At 35.9% G+C, this 23,221-nt stretch overlaps 3 protein-coding genes across 4 annotated transcripts; 1 reads left to right on the plus strand and 2 right to left on the minus strand.

Annotated features, from left to right (window-relative positions):
- Positions 1–10,026: 10,026 nt before the first annotated feature.
- On the plus strand, positions 10,027–11,287 carry LOC111286308 (uncharacterized). The gene has a single exon (XM_022876214.2). The coding sequence runs from the start codon at positions 10,075–10,077 to the stop codon at positions 11,095–11,097; it is 1,023 nt and encodes a 340-aa protein (XP_022731949.2). The 5' UTR covers positions 10,027–10,074; the 3' UTR covers positions 11,098–11,287.
- A 1,013-nt stretch (positions 11,288–12,300) lies between these two features.
- On the minus strand, positions 12,301–18,142 carry LOC111286315 (uncharacterized). The gene is made up of 8 exons (XM_022876227.2): positions 16,453–18,142; positions 16,216–16,339; positions 16,014–16,124; positions 15,539–15,708; positions 15,086–15,424; positions 14,746–14,868; positions 13,793–14,363; positions 12,301–13,708 (listed from the first exon to the last, which is right to left on the minus strand). Exons 1-8 carry the CDS (start codon positions 17,026–17,028, stop codon positions 13,437–13,439), a joined length of 2,286 nt encoding a protein of 761 aa, XP_022731962.2. The 5' UTR covers positions 17,029–18,142; the 3' UTR covers positions 12,301–13,436.
- A 136-nt stretch (positions 18,143–18,278) lies between these two features.
- On the minus strand, positions 18,279–22,240 carry LOC111276235 (putative ADP-ribosylation factor GTPase-activating protein AGD8). 2 transcript variants are annotated; one of them, XM_022862013.2, is made up of 7 exons: positions 21,976–22,240; positions 21,730–21,848; positions 20,338–20,770; positions 19,940–20,200; positions 19,259–19,384; positions 18,756–18,854; positions 18,279–18,602 (listed from the first exon to the last, which is right to left on the minus strand). In XM_022862013.2, the coding sequence occupies exons 1-7, from the start codon at positions 22,045–22,047 to the stop codon at positions 18,495–18,497; spliced, it is 1,218 nt and encodes a 405-aa protein (XP_022717748.1). In that variant the 5' UTR covers positions 22,048–22,240; the 3' UTR covers positions 18,279–18,494. The 2 variants fall into 2 exon arrangements, with proteins under 2 accessions (XP_022717748.1, XP_022717750.1); XM_022862015.2 differs by lacking the exon at positions 19,259–19,384.
- Between the last annotated feature and the right edge of the window lie 981 nt (positions 22,241–23,221).

The raw sequence follows: 23,221 nt of genomic DNA on the forward strand, positions 1-23,221 counted from the left end.
AATTATATTTTAATTATATTTTAATTATGAATGTAATAGTTTATTATAATTTCAAGAAAAATTTAATGTATTTTTTATTTCTGATAATTTTATGAAAATTGTGTTAATTTTCTCCATTAATTTTCCTTGATCACACTTTTTTTATGTATTTCTATGGTACAAAGTTTTCAATTTTTTTTATTATACAGTCATGATATTCTCAGATTTTATAGAAGATAAATTTTTTTTTGAATAATTTTAAAAACAACCTTTCGATTTTTTATTACTTTGATCTAATATCTCTTTTGATAATTTTAAAGTTACATTTTTCAAATTAATTTGATTTAATGCACTCAAAATTTTATTAAAAACATTTCTCTTAAACAATTGACAATAAAAATGAGCTTTTCTTTGTTTTCTTTTTTCTTCTCAATGTTCCCTTTTCTTCGTCCCAATTATTTTCATTCTCAACGATGCCAAAGATTTTGGGTGAATGATGACGTATTTTTTTTCAATTTTATTTATTTATTTGTTTATTTTATGTATCTATTTTATTTGCGGTACTTAATTATCATAAATCGAAAATTCTTTATTTGATAGCCAAAAAATTAAGTTAAACAATATTATTAAATGTATAATTAAACCCTAATCTCTTGGGCTTAGGATTTGACAAAAAAAAAGGGATGTATTATGTTTGGCAATATTCACAAACCTATCTGATTTTCCTTTTTTAAAAAATCCTTTAATTCATGTCGGTTTAAAAAAAAATAATTATCTCATTTTTAAAATCAGAATAAATCGTTAATTCACGTAAAAATTTACGGTTCGTTTGAGATTTTTTAGATTTATATATTATTCATGAACCAAAAATCATAAGGTTTAAATCTAAATAATTTGTATTTAAATTTTAAATTTTAATCACTTGTGTTAAGTTGACAAATTTATCATTTGATTTTTTGTCACTTTATGAAAATGTGCTGATGTGATTAATACGGGCAAAGGAGTGATTCAACTTAATTTTATAAATTATTTATCGCTTGATTTTAGTGGTGCAAAATTAAGCCATGTTCTTGACGAAACATATTGTCTTTGTCTTCAAGCAACGGTCCATCCCAATCCAATAATAATAATAAAAAAAAAACCATCTTATTTATTGCGCAAAAACATCAGGGAATTTTGTATTTAAAGGTGGCCTCAATTCATAATCAATGCAGTTTGCTGTAACTGTATAAGTGAATTATTATTTGCTATTGAATCAGAATTCAAGCTTAAAAGATAGCAGTATTTAATGGGTCTAAAATTTAAATTTATTTCATTAGTGAACCCATCTTTTTCTCTTAATTGTAAATGTATGTAGACATATTATTAATACATATTTATTGGTTGTACTATGCAAGGAGAAAAAAATCTTATTAATTTTGTCCAATTTAATGAATTATTACTATTCGAATTAAAAACTTTCTTAATAAACCAACATAACTCCACCACCAATGCGACAAATTCCATAACGTCCACTACGAAATTAATGTGAGGCTGATCTTAGTGATAAACCAACCCCACAGATTACATAAGAAATTAATCTCACAATAATTTTTATAATATCATAGATTTATATTAGATACATTATATATTATTATTGAATTAAATAATAACACATCGTTAATAAAATGAATTAGATAATATTATTTTATTAATGAATAGTTTTTTAAATTAATTTTTTACATATTTATTTTAAAAATTAATATTTATTAATTAATAAAAAATAATTATCTAATTTACTTATAATATAGAAATTTTGTTTTAATAGTGCATCAAATATAAAGTAATAGTATGTTTAAGTCTGATGTTTTGAGTCTTTGGAAAACAAAAAGCAATCATGAGTTTCATTTTCTAATCACTGGGATCATATGAATTAAAACAAAAATGCTGTATATATGTGTGTTTAATTGTAAGTCCAAATTAGCCAATTTTCTGGTCAAACCAGTCCACATTATGTTTTCCTTGCTCATTTTACTCAAAAAATCTAGATGGAATCACACCCAAAAGCTGTGTGTGTACCATTCTACACAAAAGATGGGGGGCAAGACATAATTTCCAACCAGAAATGTATGTCAAGAAAGACACCATACATTTTCAGAAACTAATCAAACACTTTCTATTTCTCGTGGGACCTTTACAACCTTAACGCTCTGAATGTTTGGATTCAGAATCTGAAAATTGAATTTAAACCATAATTCCAGTTCCAAGACAGCAATATTCTGTACAAATATGTAGAACCTTAGCACATGTAATCTGAATACCAAAGATACTTAAAAAGGAATAAACTAAATCCAAATTGCTATTTGCAAGTTGCCAAAATCTGATCTCTAACTTGAATAATATAAAGGGTTTGCATAATTTCTGTAATGGGGGAGAATCGATCCTCTTTTGGCCACTTGTGATTATGCAGGTGGATCAAGAGTTGTATCCCTTTGTTGTTTATTATTAATATTTGGCAATAAGGATCCTGAAACGCGCAGACCAACTGTTAAATCTTCTAGCCACCCACTTTTAAAGCATCCTCTGATTTTCTTCTTTATATTAATACAGCTTAACGGCTGTGCATTGTGCAAAATATTGTGGTCCTCTTATTAAATGAAAGCACTCTGTTTACTACTGTTTCTTTATATATGGACACTTTAGCCTAACTATACATGTTCAAGTTGGTCGCTGCAAGTCAATGGCAACTTCATGTTTGTACTTTTTTTTTTTTTTGTTTCAATTATTTGTGAAGTCCAAAGTGAGGACAGAAACTAAGGCTGTGTTTATACAAAACATGTTCAAATAATTAGATAAGTCTTTAGGTAGACTTTAAGTCTCGCGCCAGAGCCTGGCAGGGAAGATGGCACAGTGGGGAAGCAAAGGGATTTGAAAGTTGGGTGTGAAGAGAATCTCGATTCTTGGTTTCTGACACGTAGGGACTAAGGTCATGGATATTATTCAACCCAAAAGGCCAGAAAACTGGAAAAGGGAGTTCGACAAGATCATTTATCCAAATTGCTATGGTGGCAGCAATTGCTTTTGAGAAACAGCCAACCAAACTAAGACAAATGCTGATAAGGCTTTGGAGTCAAGCTGCGTCCTGAGTTCCCTCAGGTTGAGTTACTGAGTTAATCCTCCGTTTGGGGGACCTTGGCCTCCTCGAGTGGAGCTCGATAGACTCAATCCCTCTACAGTCAAGATTATCTATCTCAAACGCTGATAAAATTATTAAGAATACATCATCCACATGCTATGATATTAATTTGTCCCCAACCTATAGTTATGTTCTTGAGCCTTTTTTTTTTTTTTTGTGTTAGGAGCGCTTGTATGAGTATAATTACATACTGTTAGGGGCTGAACTTGCAGTTGACACAATCACCAGATTAATTTGAAGATTTGAGACTGAATGAAGCTAATTTTCCAAATATCATCAAAATTGTCGAGGGCAAATCTCTAGGAACTTGAAGAACAAACCATGGAATATTTCCTCAGCCTGATCGAAGAGCTTAATACTGAATCATGCATCGTTGTTAACCTACCATATCTTTACAAGATAGATTTTATGAGAACTTGAGATGCAGAGTAAGCAAGCAAGCGTGATGTATCAAGCATAGATTACACATAAACCAATGCAATGGAGGGGATACTTGACTGTGTACAATGTACAGGCCAGGAGTGCATGAGAACATGCATTTTTGCACAACAACAGATGCATCCATCTCTCACTTTGTAGCTAGTTTGCACCCTCCATCAATGATCTATCTCAACGAGAAACTGTCCATTGTCCAAGAATCCGAGAGAAAAAATTTGGAACTGCCCTGTTTTAAAAAGTATGTCACATTTGAATGAGTTAGGGTAGTTATCCATCGACTTATAAAAATCTAATATATGAGGTTGAGGTGTTCAATTCATAGCAAATTGGGTGTAAAGTTAAGAGAAGAGAACCCTATCATCTTCTCTTTTTTGAGGACCCGAACATGGGTGGGTTAAAGGCAAGTCATGTGGGGAGATGCCCCACATTGAACGTGGAAGTGTCGTTTTGGCACTTGGTGGCACTAGAAAAAATGCCATAGCTTCTGCTTTCATTGGATTTTTCAAATGAGACATCTGAATCTCTTTCTTTTTTTTTTCTTTAACGCATTTAGGGACCTGTGCCATTTCAAATGACAGACATACGCACACGAATGCCAATTGTTTTTCCTTAACAATAGGTGGAAGAAATGGCAATCAGATGAAGCCAAAGCTGTTGATTATTATATACAAAGGTGTCAAAATGTTACTCGTTGAGCATGGCGGAGAAGGTTTACTTAAATTGTCGATTGAAGCCTTTTTCTAGAAGTTAGATAACGCGCTGTGCGAAGGAACTTAAGATTTTGGTTACAACTTTCGGACGAATGCCATTGTCAAGTCACATGAAAACGTAGGCTCTCCTTGACAATGAGCATGATTGGGTTCATGAATTTCATGATTTACGACTAAAAAGGTTTGTATTTGTTTTTGTTGGGGTTCGTTTGCATTTGGTGTCCAAAAAAACCATACGGCCCTCGCTAAAAACCTATGCAATGGCTTTGTATATCCATAAATAGGCCCAAACCCGCGCCGAACCTCATCCCATTATAAACTAACCTTGAATGAATAAAGAAAGTGGTTGGCCTAAAAGAAACGAATAGAGTGATAGCACATAATGCAGCTGTTCAGCCATCAAATCAAACAGACAAGAAGGATCCCCTCACGGCTCTGGCCCTTTGCTTCTTTCCCAAAAGAAGCTCAAATTTAATTGCCAAATCTTTTGCCAGTGACGGAAGTGGGCTGCACCATGGAGTCCCACCACAAACGAAATGCTACTTAAAGCTTTCGAGTGTTTCGTGGAGGATGAATACTTGCATGATTTTTGAGACCTTCAAAGATTGAGATGATTTTTTGGCTTAAAGTGACTTGTCTTTAGTACCATCATCTCTCAATTTAGGTTCTAACGTTTTAATAGCAACAACAAGTGGTTGGTTGTGATTGTTTTATCTACTAGTTTTTTCATAGAAAGTGTTTGGGTACACATTATAAAAGCCACAAGAGGGGGAAAAAGAGATTGGACAAGGACAACGATCAATCGTGTTAAAGAAGAGAATTACTGAACCTGATTTGCAATAGATAGCAAATTCAATTAGTAGTTCCATCCTTCCTATAAAAAATAATGTCTTGACATATTATACGCATATCATGCACCCAATGTGTTTGTATGAAGCTTGCTACTTTTGACAGTAGCAAATGTTTCTCATCCAAAATATCAGTGAAGACCTAACAGTTGGGCGGGCTCTGTTTTTGGTTGTGGACTGCTCTCTCTGAATGGGTGCCTTTCTAAAGCTCTGATTGGGGTATGTCAAAGGTTTCTTCATTCCTTTGAACCTTGGTCTTGGGCCTATCAGGTTAAATGGGCACACACAAACCAATGGTTTGTTTGCACTTTGAAGTCTAAACAAGGAAATAGCGTTTAGAAAGGAAAGAAGAGATTCGGTCCAGATTCTTTGTTAATTCTGTGGCTTTTGCTCATCAACCCTCTCTTTCTCAGTTTCTCTCTCGCCAATCGCCATGGCTGAAGCCACTCAAACCCTGATCTTCACCTAGGGAACTACAAGGCCATGGAAATCGCTATCTAAAGAAAGACCTTATCCGCCAAAAAGACGCCGTTTTGGTACCCATGTGACTTACCAACCCCACCCACTTGTTATAGGCCTACACGGCATCCCCTACGTCATCAGCCTTCTTGGATATGTCCATGGAGTCAAGGGCGAGTTATACTCTGTGTCGACTCGGGGACTAGCCGTCTGGATGAACTGGAGAGTACCGGCATAGGACATTACGAAGGTCACCTATTTCAGTTTATGAAGAACAGAAAGGTGGCGTCTTCATTTGTTGCACTTCATGAATATTTGTCATTTTTTTGTCGGAAAATAAATCAAAAATTGTATTTTTTACGATCGATTTTATCTGAAATACGTTCTAATCTATGATGAAGATTAATTTAATTGTTACAGTCGGATGGTTATTTTTCCAGGATCTTGATTGGTGTTTCGATCATTTACTAATAAAAAAAGCAAAACCAAGGCTGATGCAGACTAAAAAATATATCAAACATGAACCAATCTTCAAAAGTCGATCAGTCCTGACAGAACCTAATGTGGCCTTCCATGCCTAACCACCACTAGACAGGGTCATCTAGGTTATTTTATAACGAAGGGATTCATTCACAATAAAAAAAGCAAGCATCAATTCGTTAATAATGCTTTTTATTTTATAAATTAAATGAAAATGGGTTTATGGATATATATATTTTACTCATTTGTGTTCTAATAATCTCTCATGGTAACTCAAAAGGCAAGAGATCCCCATCGTGCTCCAAGAATTATTGAAAATGAAAACTCGACCATAGGTATCACATTGATTGAAGTAATAAAGGGCTTAAAAGATATCTTTTACAAAATGTAAAACAAGATGCGGGAGAGATGAAGACAAAAAGATTAAAATAAAAAATTTGAGAAGAAGAGAGGTGAGAAGACGCAGACCTGGTTTTTCTAGTAGTGGTAGGATCTCACCGACCACTTTTTTTTTGTAATCTATTAACTTTTTTGTGTTTCGATTTCCATTACCTGAACATAGATAAAAACGAATTTCAAATGGTCCAATTGTATCCAACTATTGGTTTTCCCAATAATTCCATTGGCAATCATTTCGACCAATGGAGGTGGAGGTGGAGGTGGAGGTGGGTATTTGTATAGAAATCTAGCTAGAGTTCATAACTTTTTGTGCATCTTTTCAAAAGCTTGCCCCAGTAGCTCTCATGACCCTCTTTGGAAAGGGTTGCATCCACAATGTTGGGTTTGAATCAAGTCCAGTGCTAAAGGGTAATCTTCCTAGAAAAGGTCAAGGAGAGGACCAATCAATCAAAAAAGAACATACAAAAGAGAAAAAAACCTGTATGTAAGTCAAAAACATAGAAAACAGCCCTTTGCCCTGTAAAAACGATGGATGAACATTGTCTCAAAAAGAGAACAAGTCCGATCTTGAAATATTAGGGACGTCAGATATGATGTAGTGTGGAGAATGTTTGGCATCAATCTCGTAAGGCGTGGAAAGAAAAGGATCCACTAGCGAAGCAAAATAAGATGGAGTGGACCCACTTATTGAGGGATGAGAAGGGAGATGCTCTTCCATGTGATTTCCCACTACTCTCATGCATGCGCTATTGTAAAGGAAGTAGCTTGTTTTGTTGGAGATAATAAGAGTCTGCAATCTTTGAAATGAAGGGATGGTTTCACACCTGAAAGTAAGATAACAATGGATTCCTGATCGTAGTTTAACTTATTCTGGTTATCAAATCACAGAATGATGTCAGTTTTTTTATATGATGGGTTAGAGATGGTATGGAAATAAGATCTTAAATTGGACCCATCGTCTCCAAGTTGTATACATGGAGTGAAGAAACCTGAAAATCTTTATGGAATCGTATAATTTAGCATTACCATTCACCAGCGGAAAGTCTGCAAACAAAGACATTGCCAAGTGAAAATTTTCACTGGTCTGACCTTGTCAGAAGTTCTGCCTTACCTGATCTTTTGCATGTGTATTAATTGGCTCACGATTAGTAATCTTGAGTCACAGAATTCCCCCGCATTAGCAATCTTAACTCCAGGAGTCATATTTTCAACAAAATAAATTGCAGAATTTCCTCCATATTTTCAACTAGATTGCACAAAGATTCACCTAAACTTAATTTTGGTAATGGCAATCATAACATTTCATTTCCTCCATCTCAAACAGAAGTCCGTTTCATACAATGTGGTTTTAAAGGAGCTTGGATTCAAGCAGAATTTGTGTCTTTGCAAGGTAGGATTACTACCTGATTATATTTACCTGTAATGAATTCCTGCCTTGGCTGGCAGTAAAGGAAAAAAAAAAGTACTTCATTCCATATTAATGCAGTGGACATTGCAAGGCCTGACCTTGATCCAATGTGCAAGTAATAGATAAGGCAAGTGAACAGACTTCAGCATGCACTAAGTGGTAATGGTGGTTGAATCTTTGACTTTAAACAAAAAACTGGACAAAATGGGTGTTTACAACTTATTTTTTTGCGCATTTTCTATGAAATTCTTTGATTGTAAACAAAAAACTCGACAAAATGAGTGTTTACAATTGATTTTCTTTACACATTTTCTGTGAAATAAGAATCGTGTAAATAATGATTATTCTTCTACCTTTGAGGGTAGGTAAAGTTGTTTAATTCTTTTTGGCTATTAAGATAGAATCCTGATTAAGATTTACTTAATATATGGTGGAAAACAACATCATATCCAAAATGCTAGTTAAGGTACTTGTACACCTACTAATTAAAGTACATACCTCTTTCTTCTGTTCTTGGGTGGAGAGCACCAAATTTCACATGGAGGGATATATATACAAATTGAAAGGTCGTAATTGTATTGACTTTGCTAATCCTTTTCCCCTCCAAATTTAGCTTCAATAATTGAGATAAGTGGTTGGCTTTTCAAAAGTGGTGCTTCTCTTAATAGGAATCAGAGACGGGATAGGCCAATTTCTAGAAGGTGGTCATAATCATCTTGCCCCTACTCCATCGGATTCTAGAACTAAATGATCATTCAAAATATATTAATTAGATGATGGAAACAGGGAACTTCTTCACTTCAGAAATAGTAAGTCAAAATTTGATCGAGGTTACTTTTTAACCTAATCACCTCACTCACCTGAATATGATGGTATCTATGGAAAAATGCAAAAAATTTATTCCAAGAAGGGCGGCAGCAGAGAAGCTGTGAGCCTGTGACAAGTTAACTGAAAGATTTAAAACTTCACCAAAATCCATAGGCTGATTATCAGGAAATTTTCTTTTTCAGCAGATCCCTTGCAGGCTGGGAAAGGACTTGGTACTGGTGATACGCAACTATCAATGAACTTTATTAAGATTGTAAAGAAAAGAGGTAAAGTAGGAAACATATATATATATATATATATATATATATATGTGTGTGTGTGTGTGTGTGTGTGTGTGTGTGTGTGTGTGTGTGTGTGTGTGTGTGTGTGTATAAGATTAGAATTTAGGTTTAAAGAGTTAGAAACTTGGCATTCTTTTCTTCATTTATTTAGAACATGCACATCATAATTCTTTTCTTCATCTCTCATCAACCATTTAATCAGCAACCAATAAGAGCAGTTTACAAAATAGTAGTATGTAATAGTAAATGGAAACCTTTTTTAAACCAGTCCCGCATTTGGTAAATCTGCGCAGCAAATGCTATCGGCCTATCATGGTGTTTTCTTGTCATAAAATCGTATCCCACCAATATAAAATTATTCTATAGCCTATTCTCCGATGAATCACATCATCATTACTAGATATTTATATTACATATCCTTTAAAAACAGAAATTAACTTTCTCATGTTAATTTTAACATTCTTATAACGTTGTACATTCTTTTAAACCCCAACTATCAAACTATTGAATCAGCTGTTCCCTTTTCAATGATTGAAGCAATCATATTATTCTTACATGCTTTGCAGCAAACAATACTATAAAGAACCCAAGCAGATAATGAGATAAACAATACTATTGTCAAGTAAATTAGATGGATAATGCTAACTACATAATCAAGTTGCTGAATTGTTTCATAATTTAGTTATACATCAGCCAATATCAATCTGTTTAACCATGCCACCAATTGGTCTCACTCAGATATCCATCAAACTAAAAAGGATAAAGAAGATTATAGGTTTTATTATTTAAAACAAGTAGTGGAAATGCCTTTCGTTAAGTTTAAATTTAAATAAATGTGGGCACCAGCCAAAGCACACTAGTAGGTCTACTAGTGTGAGTTTAAACTTGTGTCTTACTGACGACTGAACTATCTTTTGGGGACACCCACAACTTCCCTTTTGCATGTGCAGGCTCCTAACCCTTTCAATGCAGCATACGCGCATTTCGTTTTCAGGCTCCAACCCAATCCCTATATATATCCACCTTCACTTGCATTCCAAACCAACGTTGTGGGATTTGAAACGTTCCCATGGCTATTCAGAAGATATTTGGTGCAGTTTTATTTGTGTTATTGGGTGCAGGTATCTGTTCCGCAAGTAGAGCTCTCCTCACTCTTGACGAAGTAGCTTCTCACCTTCCAGGTGTTGGTCATGTTGGTGGCACCGTTAGCGCATATGGTGTTGGCATCCATGGAGGAGGTGGAGGCGGTTCAGGAGGTGGTGGTGGCAGCGGCTATGCAGCTGTAGGAGAAGAGGGAGCTACTGGATATGGAGGTGGTATTAGTAAAGGAGAAGGTGGTGCTGCTGGGTATGGAGGAACTGGTGGACATGGAGGTGGTGGTGGCAGTGGTGGGGGCGGTGGTAGCGCAGGTGGAGCTTCTGGATACGGAAGTGGAGGTGGTGAAGGAGGTGGAGCTGGTGGCGGTGCTGGGTATGGAGGAGCCGGTGGACATGGAGGTGGTGGTGGCAGCGGTGGTGGTGGAGGTAGCGCAGGTGGAGCTTCTGGATACGGAAGTGGAGGTGGTGAAGGAGGTGGAGCTGGTAGTGGTGCTGGATATGGAGGAGCCGGCGGATATGGAGGTGGTGGTGGTCGAGGCAATGGTGGTGGCGGAGGTAGTGCAGGTGGAGCTTCTGGATATGGAAGTGGAGGAGGTGAAGGTGGTGGAGCAGGTAGTGGAGTTGGTGGACATGGAGGTGGTGGCGGTGGTGGTAGTGGTGGTGGTGGTGGTAGTGGGGGTGGAGCTGCTGGATATGGAGGTGGAGGTGGAGAAGGAGGTGGCTCTGGGTATGGTGCCGGTGGTGCAGGTTCTGGAGGTGGTGGTGGGGGAGGGAGTGGTGGAGGCGGTGGAGGAGGATATGGTGCTGGAGGGGCACATGGAGGTGGATATGGCAATGGAGGAGGAGCTGGAGAAGGTTCTGGTGGTGGTGCAGGTGGTCATGGAGGCGGTGGCGGCGGAGGCTCTGGTGGTGGAGGTGGTGGTGGATATGGTGCAGGAGGTGCACATGGGGGAGGATACGGAAGTGGTAGTGGGGGTGGTGGCTATGCCCCTTGAAAGTACCATATCATTAGACTGTACTAAGAGCATAAATTTTCTTACCACTAGTATTGACAAAAATAAAGGTAATATGGGCAAGAAAATCCAAATGTTCGAAGGTGTTGCAGGAAAGTTTGGACGTCAAATGGATGATCTTAAAAGTTGTATTAAATGATATTCATCGTATGAATTCATCTTTTCCTAATAATTTCAATTATTCTATACTATATATATCGTTCATATCTATATGCGTTGATATTAATCTATTACAAATTGATTACTTGTTACTTGAAGGCTACGTGCGTGATCCATCTTGATGGTTCCTGCATGCATGGGATAACTGGAATTATACACCATAGCAAAATAAATGAAAACCGCAGTTTTTAAGTATTATTCAGGTTTGGCTAACTCCAATAATCGATCCTTAAAAGCAACTACAGACGTTAGGCAGACCCAAAGTGGAATGAAATTGTTGATCAATCCAATGTTAATTAATATTAGTGTTAAAAGATATTATCCCGAATCCTCTGTGTCCGTGGCTTTCTTTCTCCCATGGCACACATAAGCAGGGAATAGTGTGTGGTCTGGTGTCCCTTTACAAGCAATTTATGTCACCTTGACCCCAAATTTTGTCTCTCGATTATATGTCTGTTACCATCACATATATATAAAGTGCCGAATCTTTTCTTCAAGTCCTGCGACAATGTCTTTGAATATATTAAAACCCCCAATTCTCATCTCCCAACGGAGACGATCCCCCGCGTAAGTTTACATCTCCCAACACAGAGTTACACTTTATGACCTCATATACCCAGGTTCTACTTTACGATTGTCAAATCATAACTAGCTAAAGAAAGAACTAATCATCATCGTCTATCTCTAGCTCTCGCTCCTCCGGAATTCCTTTCAAAGGTTAGAATATATCACCAGTAGAGTAGGCACCAACGAGGCTGGGGATTTGCTAGGAGTGTGCTCTCCGTTTTCAATCATGGGCCGCCCTTTGATCATATCAACGTACCTTTCCTCACTCATCATTACCATATTGCAGGGTATTTTTTCAGCGAAAATTTCCCTGTTATTTCTCAGATACGGGTTACTGCATTTCAGAAATTTATAATCTGACAAGGATCAAAACATGAAAAATAAAATAACAAGCTAGCTAAAAATAAAATCATCTGTCAGAAACAACCCATGTCACACGAAGGCTTATGATTCTTTCGACAATGAGCAATGCCAGGGGATACCCCATTACAATTTCTTTCTCACCTGCAGGTAAATGTTGACAGCAGTTATGATAAGCTGTGAAGCCACTATATTGAGAAATGGAGAGTCTAATGTGTACTGGTACTGGAGCCAGAGAGTTCAAATTCAATACCCCATGTTTTTTGCAAAGGTCAAACACTACTTGGATCTTTAGATCTGGCAATATGTTACAAGGAATATTCAACGAAGGCAAGAAACCAAGGAGGGTGACCATGTGACCGGATGCTATAATGTTTGCAAGCACCCACTCTAGCTGCTGTGTTAAATTCCTTAAGGCCAGCCATAAATATAACAACATGTTTAGGAACGTTTGCTGACCCTGGTGAACTAAGATCATTTGCCAGTTTTGAACACATCTTCTTTCCCGTAAACCTTGGCAGCGAATGCTTCAAAGAAGCAAGTAAAAAAAGATCGAGGGAAGGGATTTGTGAAAAGCCATTGTCATCCTTTTATAGTACTTTTCCCTTTGATTGTCGGGAGTGAAAAGATCAAAACTTAGAACATTTTACAAGAACTAGGTTGTTGTCCGACCATAACGAAAATCCCAACATGATTCTTCGGGCAATGAGAAGATGGTGTCCATGTTTCAGATTCTGGTCTCTAGAATTTGTCGTTTGAAGGAGTTAGAGGAGTCTAGAACACCAAGAAAAGTGTCTTTAAGTTTTCCCAACATTCCGAATGATGAAATTTGTAGTGACAACCCAAAGAAACATCCTGCTGAAACTCCTGGTTAACTTATCCGAGCAACTTCAAGTTAGCAAAGTTTGTTAATTTCAATGCAAGCATCGAAACAGTGAGCACCTAATAGATATGAATTAATTTGCAAAATATATACCTCTTTAAACTTTTATTTTTTGAAATATCATGCGAAATTTAGAGTTAGGAAATTAAATTTTAAAAATTGAAATCAACATCCTGAACTTTACATTTTCCCTGACCAGAAGTAAAAGTAAACCAGGAAAAGATCAACCCTTTTCCCCATCACAATACACTGCATGAAAAATACGAGCTTCACATATGCCATGTCTTAGCTCTGGCCTCTGTGAAGGTCAAGAACAGACCAATTGGATTAAGCGAAAAGGCTCAAAAACTGTTCAGCGTGAGACAGGAACCAGGCGCATAAGATTATGGTTGTGTATCCTGCGAGGGCTGACCCTTTTGCAAGGAGATGATCCTGATCTTTTCTTCATTTTACTTGCAGTTTGTGGAGCCAGCAGAGCCATAATTTTTGCACCTCGTGCAGTAGGCATCCTTTTGGCATATCTCATTGCTTCAATTCCTCCTTGATCCATCGCAGGTGGCATGTTGGCTGCTCTTCGATAAATGCTCCGCTTCTCGTCTTTCAAATGAGCACGTGGACCACATCCTGAAAACGTAAACCATCTAGTCATCATGTTATCCTAGGAAAAGCATATCAAGTGACGAACTTAATATGAAGTAATTCCTTTACCTGAAGTGTCTCTCTGACACTTATAGGGAAATTGAGATCTGGATGGCATCCAAGGGAAACCACTATCATTTGTAGTTTCATAAACACCCTGCTTGTGGTTGTTTTTCCCAAGATAAGACAAAGTAGATATATATTTATCAAATTCATCAGAACGATTGCTTGACCCTCGTGCTATAGAAGCATCAGTCATGGGATTATCATCTCGGATGTCAATGGACTTTGATACGTGAAATTCTGATTCATTAGCAAGCGCTCCAAAAATGTCCTCGGCAGCAACACATGGTTCATCAACCTCAACTTCAAATTGTGTTTTGCAAGAGAACTGAGTGGAAGTTTTATCAGAAACATCTTTAGATTCCTTGGCACCACAATCAGCACTATTTTGTACCTGGGGATTGGAGGCACATTCTATGCTATCTAGAACAAACTTTGGTGAAGAATCAGAAATACAGGGGTCTGCATAAGGTTTTTGTACTTCTATTGCAGTTGAAAACCAAGGTATACCCTGCCGAGCATAGAATAAAATGTAGGCTTCCTCAGAAAGCACAACTTCTTCTTCAACACTAGTAACCTACCAAAGATAAAACATTACCATTATGCACTCTTATTCAAGCTCCATCAAAATGTTAGTATGTTATCTTTTTTTCTGGTAGATGGTAGTATGTTATCACAAATAATTTGGAATTCTTAAAATCTATAATCAATAAAGGCATTTAAATTTGACCCTTCCAGGAAATTTTTACAATTTCAGTGAATTTATCAGACTCAAAATGCTTGAAGAACAAGCAAAATGCTTAAAACATTGGGGAAATCAAACCCTCTGTAACATATCCTTAATAAGCAAGAAACATCTCATCAAGAAACATATATTGTAACTAGTTCACAACCATGGTGTCTATCCTTAGAAAAATAGAAATGCAAGTTATACTTGGAACAAGTTTGTCAATCATTACCCTTGAATCATTAAACTTATGCCACATCTCAGGAGAGGATCGAATGTAGCAAATGTAATGTCCAGAAGTAGGTCTGAATCCACAATGCTTCACAACTGCATATAGTTGATACCTCAGTTGCTCCTATTGCAAAAGGAAAACAAACGAGACAAGTTTAATAATTTTGCACCAAGTATAAAGTAAAAGCAAGTAGTATAACTAATCAAACATCAATTTTATCTAGTCTAATGCTCACTAATCCAATTGACCATGTAAGCCCACCCCTAAGAATAACATGCAAGTATCATTATTGCATTTGTCAAGAGATCTTATAGGTGTTGTCAAAAAAGGTGATACTCACATTACTTGTCTCATTTACAGTAGTGTAAGGCTGCAAATCCAACTCTAGTGGGAGGACCACATGCTTGTCAATCTTCTCAATAAAAGTTCCTTGAGTCTTAAATCTCTTCAAGTGGAATGTTGCAACTGAAGGAACCTGGTCCAGCATAAGCTGTTTTTCTACTGACACCTCTTCTTTACAATTCTCACACCTAAATTTTGCCTCCAAAGCCTCAATCTTTTCCACCTTGGTGAAAGACTCTAAGGCACTTGGAAGAGAGTCCACATCTTCAATCTCCAAACTCAGGTCATTCAAAGGCTCATAAGCGCAAGAGATATGACCACAATTGCAACAACATAGCTGAAACCATCAAAGTAAGGTATAGCCAATAAAATACTACATTCTGACTTTGGAGGGTAAAAACAAACACTTCTATAGAAACAACTAAATGAGATTAAGTTGCACCATTCATACTCTGCTAACAAGAAGACCACCAAAAACCTTCTTAACTGGGCAATCATCTGGAGAGGACAAATCATTCTTGAGCTTTGAGTCTGAGCAACAGCTTTCAAGCCTAATTAACAAGCATTGCAGGAACTCATGAGCATCTTCCTGTTGATATCTCTGGAAACAAGATGAGATATCTGGATTTCATGTGAGTCAATAATCACAACTATGAAAACACTTCTACTTTTTTTTTTTTTTTTTTTAAGTCACCTCTCAGTATTTGTAATGCACCTTTTCAAGCAAATTGATAGCAAATATGGCAATTTCGTCAAATTACAAAAATGAAAGAAAAAATAAATAAACCTAACCATGTAGTGTTCAATGTACTATAAATTCAATGCTGGATGAGAACCTATCAAAATTTATCAGCATGTACAGTGACCAATTTAATTATAAATTAATCAAGCTAATAATAAATAAATAAAGAAAAGAAAAAGGATACATTTCAAATTGTCAAAAATTTTAAAAGGCCACACAACTCCTCCTGATGAATTCAATGAAAGCTCAATGTGATCATGAAGAGCACAAAGTAAACAAAAACTCTCAATATCACCTGACAATTCCAACAAAACAAAATAGTTAGAAACCCCTACGGAAAAAAAAGAAAAAAAAAAAAAAGAGAGAGGTTAAAGAACGAGTCTTACGCTTACATGACTTCTCGTGATGATCCAAAGATCGCAGACCCAAAACAAATGGAACAGTATGAGTAATACATTGCAATACAACATTGATAAAACATGTGTTACCCAAGTTTTCCAGCCCTGCACCCTACAAAACCAATATTCAAAACTTGAATTATTCAATTACTATTCTACCTATATATATGTATAACTATACACGCAAATACTCTAAAAGATTAAAAGAAAAAAAAAAGAACATACCACCCCCGTTGGTTCATCTTCAGTTCTAGAAGTTTCTTTAGGAGGAGACAAGGGCCTTGACCACCAACGGGTCCATGTAGAATATCCAGAACCAGGGTGTTTGAATTCGTTGTCTCTGCGAATATAGAACTGATCACACACCATAGGTCTCATATGGTATGGAGAATTATAATTACTATAAGGCCATCCGTAAGGATCTTTTTCTTCTTCCTTTTCTTGACAGGTTTCGGGTTTCTTAGAATGATGAAGGACCAAAGCTAGAGGCTGAGACGGCTCAGGCTCAGTAGAAGAAGGCGAAGGGGGTGGAGAAGTTAATGAAAAGACATCATTAGTAGATGGTGCCTTGGACAAACGAGGGTCGTCTACAGTTTCTTCTTCGAGGATATTGTCCATAATGGTTTCAGGATCAAGGGAATCAACGGTCATTAGGGAAACCGATAAAGACCCAGATAAAGAATCATCCATTAAAGGCGGAACTTGAGGGAACTCATCAAGATTCTCACGAGGAAGAAAAGATTCTGAAGGAGATGGATCATCTGCCATTAGGGTTTTAGAAGAACATGTTTGGGTTTCCATTGAAAGGTAGCTTAAGTTTGCTGTGAGCTTTGAGAGAAGAAAAACAAAGGAAGTTTTTTGGCATCCTCAAATCTTGTTGGATTAAGAGAAATCTTGTTCTAAAAAAAAATAAAAAATCGAAGAGGTAATTCAAAGGATGGAAATTGAAAAAACGGTTTTTATAATTAAAAAAAAAAAAAAAGGGGGAGATTTTGAAATGGGAGGGAAAACTAAGCCGTCATTTATTTGGCTTTATCGAGAGAGCGTTTTTCTTTAACCGTTGAAAATAGACTTGACCATTGCGGGATGTGAAGAGAAAACCGAATAGAACTGTTTGACTGCATGTTTCGGTCAAAACCTCTTTTTTTTTTTTTTTCTTTTTTAATCAATTGTCGGTTTAGTAGCCTATTTAATGTGATTTATTAAAATTAAATATGTAAAATATGTTACAAAATATATTCGACTTTTAAATCAATTTCTCCGTTTCTGTCTATTTTTTTCTCTAATATTATATTATTTTTATCGTTAATTAATGTTATTGTACTAAATTATTACTATTATGATTACAAATAAAATTTATTATAATATTTTTTCAATTATTCTGTTTCTGAATAAAAAAATTTGGGCTTTTAAGTCCATTAATGTCTTGAGCTTGCAATCCAAAAAAGGAAATGGAAAAGAAGTTTGGGCTTCAAAGCCCTCTCTATCTTAAGTTTTTCAAAAGTCCAAAATCCAACCCCAAAAAAACCTTTAAGTCCAATACCCATTTTGTCCTCTTCCCTGCAGCCCAGCTGTGTCTTTCTCTTCTTCGGTGGAAGAACAAGAAAGAGCCATCATAATCATCACCAAAATGAAGGACCAAGAAGTCCAACAATCAATAGAACCAGTATCATGTAGCAAAAACTGAGAATTTCCAAGTAAAAATCCAACTTTTTCAAGAGAAACCAAACAAGATTCCAACTTTAGAGCATGTTTTCTCCATGGAGCATCCTGCTGCTTCTGCAAAGAACCATAAGATCCCAAGCATCATACGGCAGAGGTTTGTTGACCATGTTTACCGTCCTCTGACAACATTAATCTTCTGACTAGTTATGTCTTGTTGCTCACTTTACATGCTGATAGATTTGTAACTGACCCATCAGATATAACAAAGGATCTAAGAATCAGAGAAGTGGGCTTGAGACCTGATTTTGTGACAGCAGATGATGGTGGTTTTTGTCTTGGCTATGTGAGTATGAAACCTTGCCATACATACAGATGAGATTGCTAAATGAAGAAGAGACTCATATTACATATAATCAAAATCCCAGAACACCATCAGTACTATAAAGTAGGAAAACCAGCCAGCCATAAACATGGAGGTTTTCAAAATATTATTTGTCCTAAGAAAGAATTTTATGATAAAATCACTTTACATTCACTACAAAAGATACTGGCTGGTAATGTAACAAACTCATATATATATTTGTTAAGGCCAGAGCACTTCATTAGAGGATTCTGTCCTGGAGATCGGTAATAAAAGTGGATGCAAAGGAGCTGAGTTTCTTTCCAGTCTCTCCCGCTATGTTCTTAAGGTTCGAGATATCCTGTTGTGCCTGAAAGTCAAATTTGATAATAATAAAATGAAATAAATGAACGTAACAAGATGAAGAAAATAAGGGAAAAAAAGGATAAGATAAATTCCCAAATATCACATGCATAAATAAAAATTCAGGTGACACATACAAGATGCAATTTACAAAGCAAACCTGGAAAGAGATTCGGTTGATGAGGTCACTGGCATTAAGGTCAAGAGAATTATCTGTACTGTGACCAAATAGATCAGCGCTGGAGATGGCCATTGAACCCTTGAGAAAAAAAAAGATGGATATTATTATCAGAAAGCCACATTTGATACATAAATATGCACCTATTACAGTTCTCACAGCCCTTGAACTAAGAAATGGATTACCAACTATTTCCAATTATGCCCATATATTTTGTTAAAGATGATTAAAGAAAGCAGATTCCAAAAATTAGTGTTTTCTTTTGCTACCTTACCATAAATAAGTGATGCTATTACACTATAATTAGTTTATGATAAAAGTCCTACTAAGAATCTACTTTTTTTACTGCAACTGTCAACAAGAAAACTAAGGAAAAGGATATTATAAGATGGTATTAAAAATTCCCGATAGATGGATACAGAATTTTGAGCCTTAAAAAAGATGATATCTTTCAAGAAAGCAATAGGAATTGCTGCTGCACATACTGAAAATTTCTGCAAAGTTACTTGAGCATCATTATCAGCTGCTTTGGTCTGATCACCAAAAAATTGGGCTGATGAAATAGATTTTGCATTTGAGAACTTTCTCCTAGCTTCATCAGTTTCCTCAATCTGGGAATTAGAATGAAGAAATAAGAAACAACACAAAAAAGCAGAGCCGGATACAAGCAGTAAAGAATTAAGATCGACCACTTCCAGAAGCAATTAAAAAGTTCAAGAAAATCATACAAAACTTCCCTCCCATCAAATTCGCACACATTAAATTACATGGACATGTCCAATATGGGAACATTTTCTTTATAAAAAGTCTATTGATTTGGAAGGTACAAGTGTTGCATCCAAGTAGATTCAAGGTGTCTCATAATGTCAGAGTAGAAGAAAGTATAGATGCAATGTCTTGAAATTTGATTTTCAAGGAAAAATGTAACTTCACTTTGGCTCAAAGCATAACCAGAATAATATACCGAGTTCCATCTCTTGATGTCAGACAACCTCATTATGAAGTTGAAAACATCTCTTAAAGTACAGGTTTTGCAATTTGACCAAAGAATCATAAAGAAGAGCAAGATGTTCTAAAACCAAAAGGAGACAATTCCATCAACCTAATCAGCATTTATACACAAAATATGGAAGTTCTTCATCATCAACAGATGTCATATTACTTACTTGCACTTTTGAGGAATTGGAGCTTGATTTCTTCTGAAAACCACTGTCCATTCCAAATTCTGCAAAGAAGCTTGATGACTTTGGTGGAGCAACATGACTAAGAACTTGTGGGCCACCAGAATTCAACTCAGTAGATTGAACATTTTCTACATACTCAAAACGAGATGGAAAAGATGAGCCAATCGGTGCAGCATTATTAGTTGAGGAAGCAACAGGGACAACTGGTTCTTCAGGCTTCTGTTCATAGAGATTTTCACTTGGCTGCAATAAAGAGAACTATGTTATCAAGAGAAAAGGCATTTAAAACAACTCCGAAAATTAAGTAATTATTCTAATCAAGATATCCTTATGATCATTCTGCGGTAATTGCATTGCTCATAAAGGTCCACAATAAATACCTTAGTAGTAAGCTTTCGGGCACCAAGCCCCCCCGTTTTCCCAGTTTTCTTTGCACCAAGAGGCTTCTTGATAGTGCTGGCAACAGCTGTATGAGAAGCTTTTGGTGCAGCAGAAACTTCTGGTTTTTCTGGCCTGCCTAAAGAACTTTCTTTAGGAGCTTCATCAGTCTTGCTATCAAGAAGTCCATTAGGTGCCTGTGATGACTGAGAAGCAACAGGGGATGAAGGCAAACCTGCCTCTTCTGCCAAACTTTTAGCGACTTCTTTTGATAGTATTTGCCTATATAAATCAGCAGCTCTTGAAGTATATTTGGCCTCAATTTTGCCTCCATCAGTCCATCCATGTTGCTTAAAGAAAACTTGTGCACGGTTGTTTCCTCCATAGATCATCATTTTCAATTGTTCAGGAGACCATGAGTCTAAATTTGTAGACCTGCATAAAATATACATGTTTTTCAGAACAAGAAAAGAGAAACACAAAGACTCGAGAATAAAAGCAGCAGCTGGGACATGATACAACGGTACTGACATTACAAAATTCTCAAGTCCTCAATAATCAAAATGTTTCATAGTAAGCACCAAATATCTAAAAGACTCTTGTTTTTTTGGCCAGTAAGGAGGACAATCTTGAAAAAGTGGTTTGAGTGATTTTGTACTTTCAAATTTGGCTAAACATGAGCACCAACAACCCTAATATCCAGGAAATAGGGCATAGGTAAGAAATGCACATACTACATATTTACCCACAAAAGGGTTTCCTCAATCAAAACCATAAAAGGAACCTGTCTTAATAGCTTCCAATATTATATCAAAGGAAGAACAGAAACTAACATAGGTGCAGCCTACATCATTTGCAGAAATGAACTTATCCTCATTCATAACAAAAACACAGAAGATGATATTTCATAATAGCATTTAAGCTCAATGCAAGCCCTCAATATAAATATGAAGGGAATTCTCTCAGAAACTGGAAACAAATTGTGAGGAGGCATCTTTGTAAACAAAATCTAGAACTCTCAGAATGAATAACGAAACGCTCAAATTCAGGTGCACGTAAAAATAATTTAAAGGAACAGAATTTTCTCATTATTATTCATTCCTTCAGTTGAATTTCAGGAGATCCAAAAAGACAGAACATAATCTCCTCACTCAAACCTTCCCCAGATTAAAATTTATAAATTTCCACATCAAATATTTCAGTTTTATCCATAAATTTCCTTATGAAAAGATGACTTGAAAGCCCAAAAAAGCCTTTTTCTTCCTCTACATAAGCAAACAAAATTCCAACTTTTTTTCACGCATAATTTAAGAATTTGGACGCACAAAATTAAAAGGCATCAATTAATGTAAAACACGAAAATCAAAAGGAAGCATATTGAAAACTAATAATACCTGACAAAGCTGATGTGGACACCAAGACTCCGATGAATGGCTGAGCAATCGATGCAGAGAAAGATACCATAGGTCACCGATGCCCATGTCGGATTCTTGGCATTACAATCGAAACACATCTACAAAACAAAAACAATTAAAAAAAAAAAGCCAAATCTAAGATCCAGTAACAGAATATCCAGATCCGAACCAGATCTAAAAAAAACCGTAAAAAAATTTAAAATTAAAAACGAAAATAAAACAAACCTTGTTCTCTGATTTTGCTTTCAGCTTTCTGAAAACAGCGTTCTTGTCGCTCAGGCTGTCGTATGACGCCATCGATGTTTTTTATTTCTCTTATTCTTTTTTTTTTAATTTGTGATTTTTCTCTCTTTTTTGTTTTTGAAGAACGAAGGTTTGTTCTGAAGAGGTGTGGGATCGATATCAAACACCTCCTCAGGCTTTAGAATGGGAGATTTTGTTTTTATCTCAACAATTTAACAAATAAGGGAAAAAAAAAAAAAAAGGGAATGGGGGGGAGGGAGGGGGGGAGTATCATTTTATAGAAGGGGATGATTCCGTGTTCAAATGACTATTTTAGCCTTCTTTTTTTGAAATGACGTAAATGACCTTGAAGAGAGGGAGAGTGGTGGGATGGCGGGAAGAGGGGGCAGAGCTTCCTTCCCTCCGTGGAGGTGTCCGGTGAGTGCCGTGGTGGCCAAGTGGCGGTTATCAACGTCTATTGGATCTCTGGATGTTAAAAGCTTAACTAACTAAGTACACATTTCGTCCACCTCAATTATTTTTGACGGTTCAACCTATTTTTGGATCTATTAGGAATACTATTTTATTTTATTTTTGTGTTTTCCATCTTTATTAAGGTATTACGCAACGACCTTTGGCACCCCAAAGTAAGAGCAAACAAATTTCTTTTCAAGATTTAAAGTTAATTTAATAATAATCTCCTTTGTTTAAAAAAAATTAGGGACCTAGCTGAGTTGACAAGTAAATTCATTTTTCTTCTTGTGCTTTTGGGCCGGTAAAATAAGGTTTGCAGGTAATTTGAAAAAAAAAAGAGTAGATTTGATTTATTAAAAAAGAAAGAATGATTAAAGAGGTGCCAGAATTATAATTTTGTGATGCGTTTTTTATGCTCAAGATAGAAATTTTATAAGGAAAAAAGATGGTAAGATGATTATGGGAGAAAATAAGATTAATCACTCCTTTTCGTTATTTATTTTGTAATTTTTATATATAAAGATATAATTTTATGATAATTAAATGTGATGTATATTTATTTTTTTTATTTATGGAAGAAATTTAAATAAGACAAATGGTATAAAAGTGATATCCTCGAAACTTATATTAATCACTTTTTTTTTTTGGAATTATTAGGATTTTAAGATTTGGGAGTATATAAATGTAACAAATTTATAATGATATAATCATGATTTGGATGACACATGATTTAGAATTTACCCATGTGATAAAGATTGATTACAAATCAAATGAG

The sequence above is a fragment of the Durio zibethinus genome, chromosome 17, assembly GCF_047325235.1.
Source record: "Durio zibethinus cultivar Kanyao isolate XHJ-2024 chromosome 17, ASM4732523v1, whole genome shotgun sequence".
Lineage (NCBI taxonomy): Eukaryota > Viridiplantae > Streptophyta > Magnoliopsida > Malvales > Malvaceae > Durio > Durio zibethinus.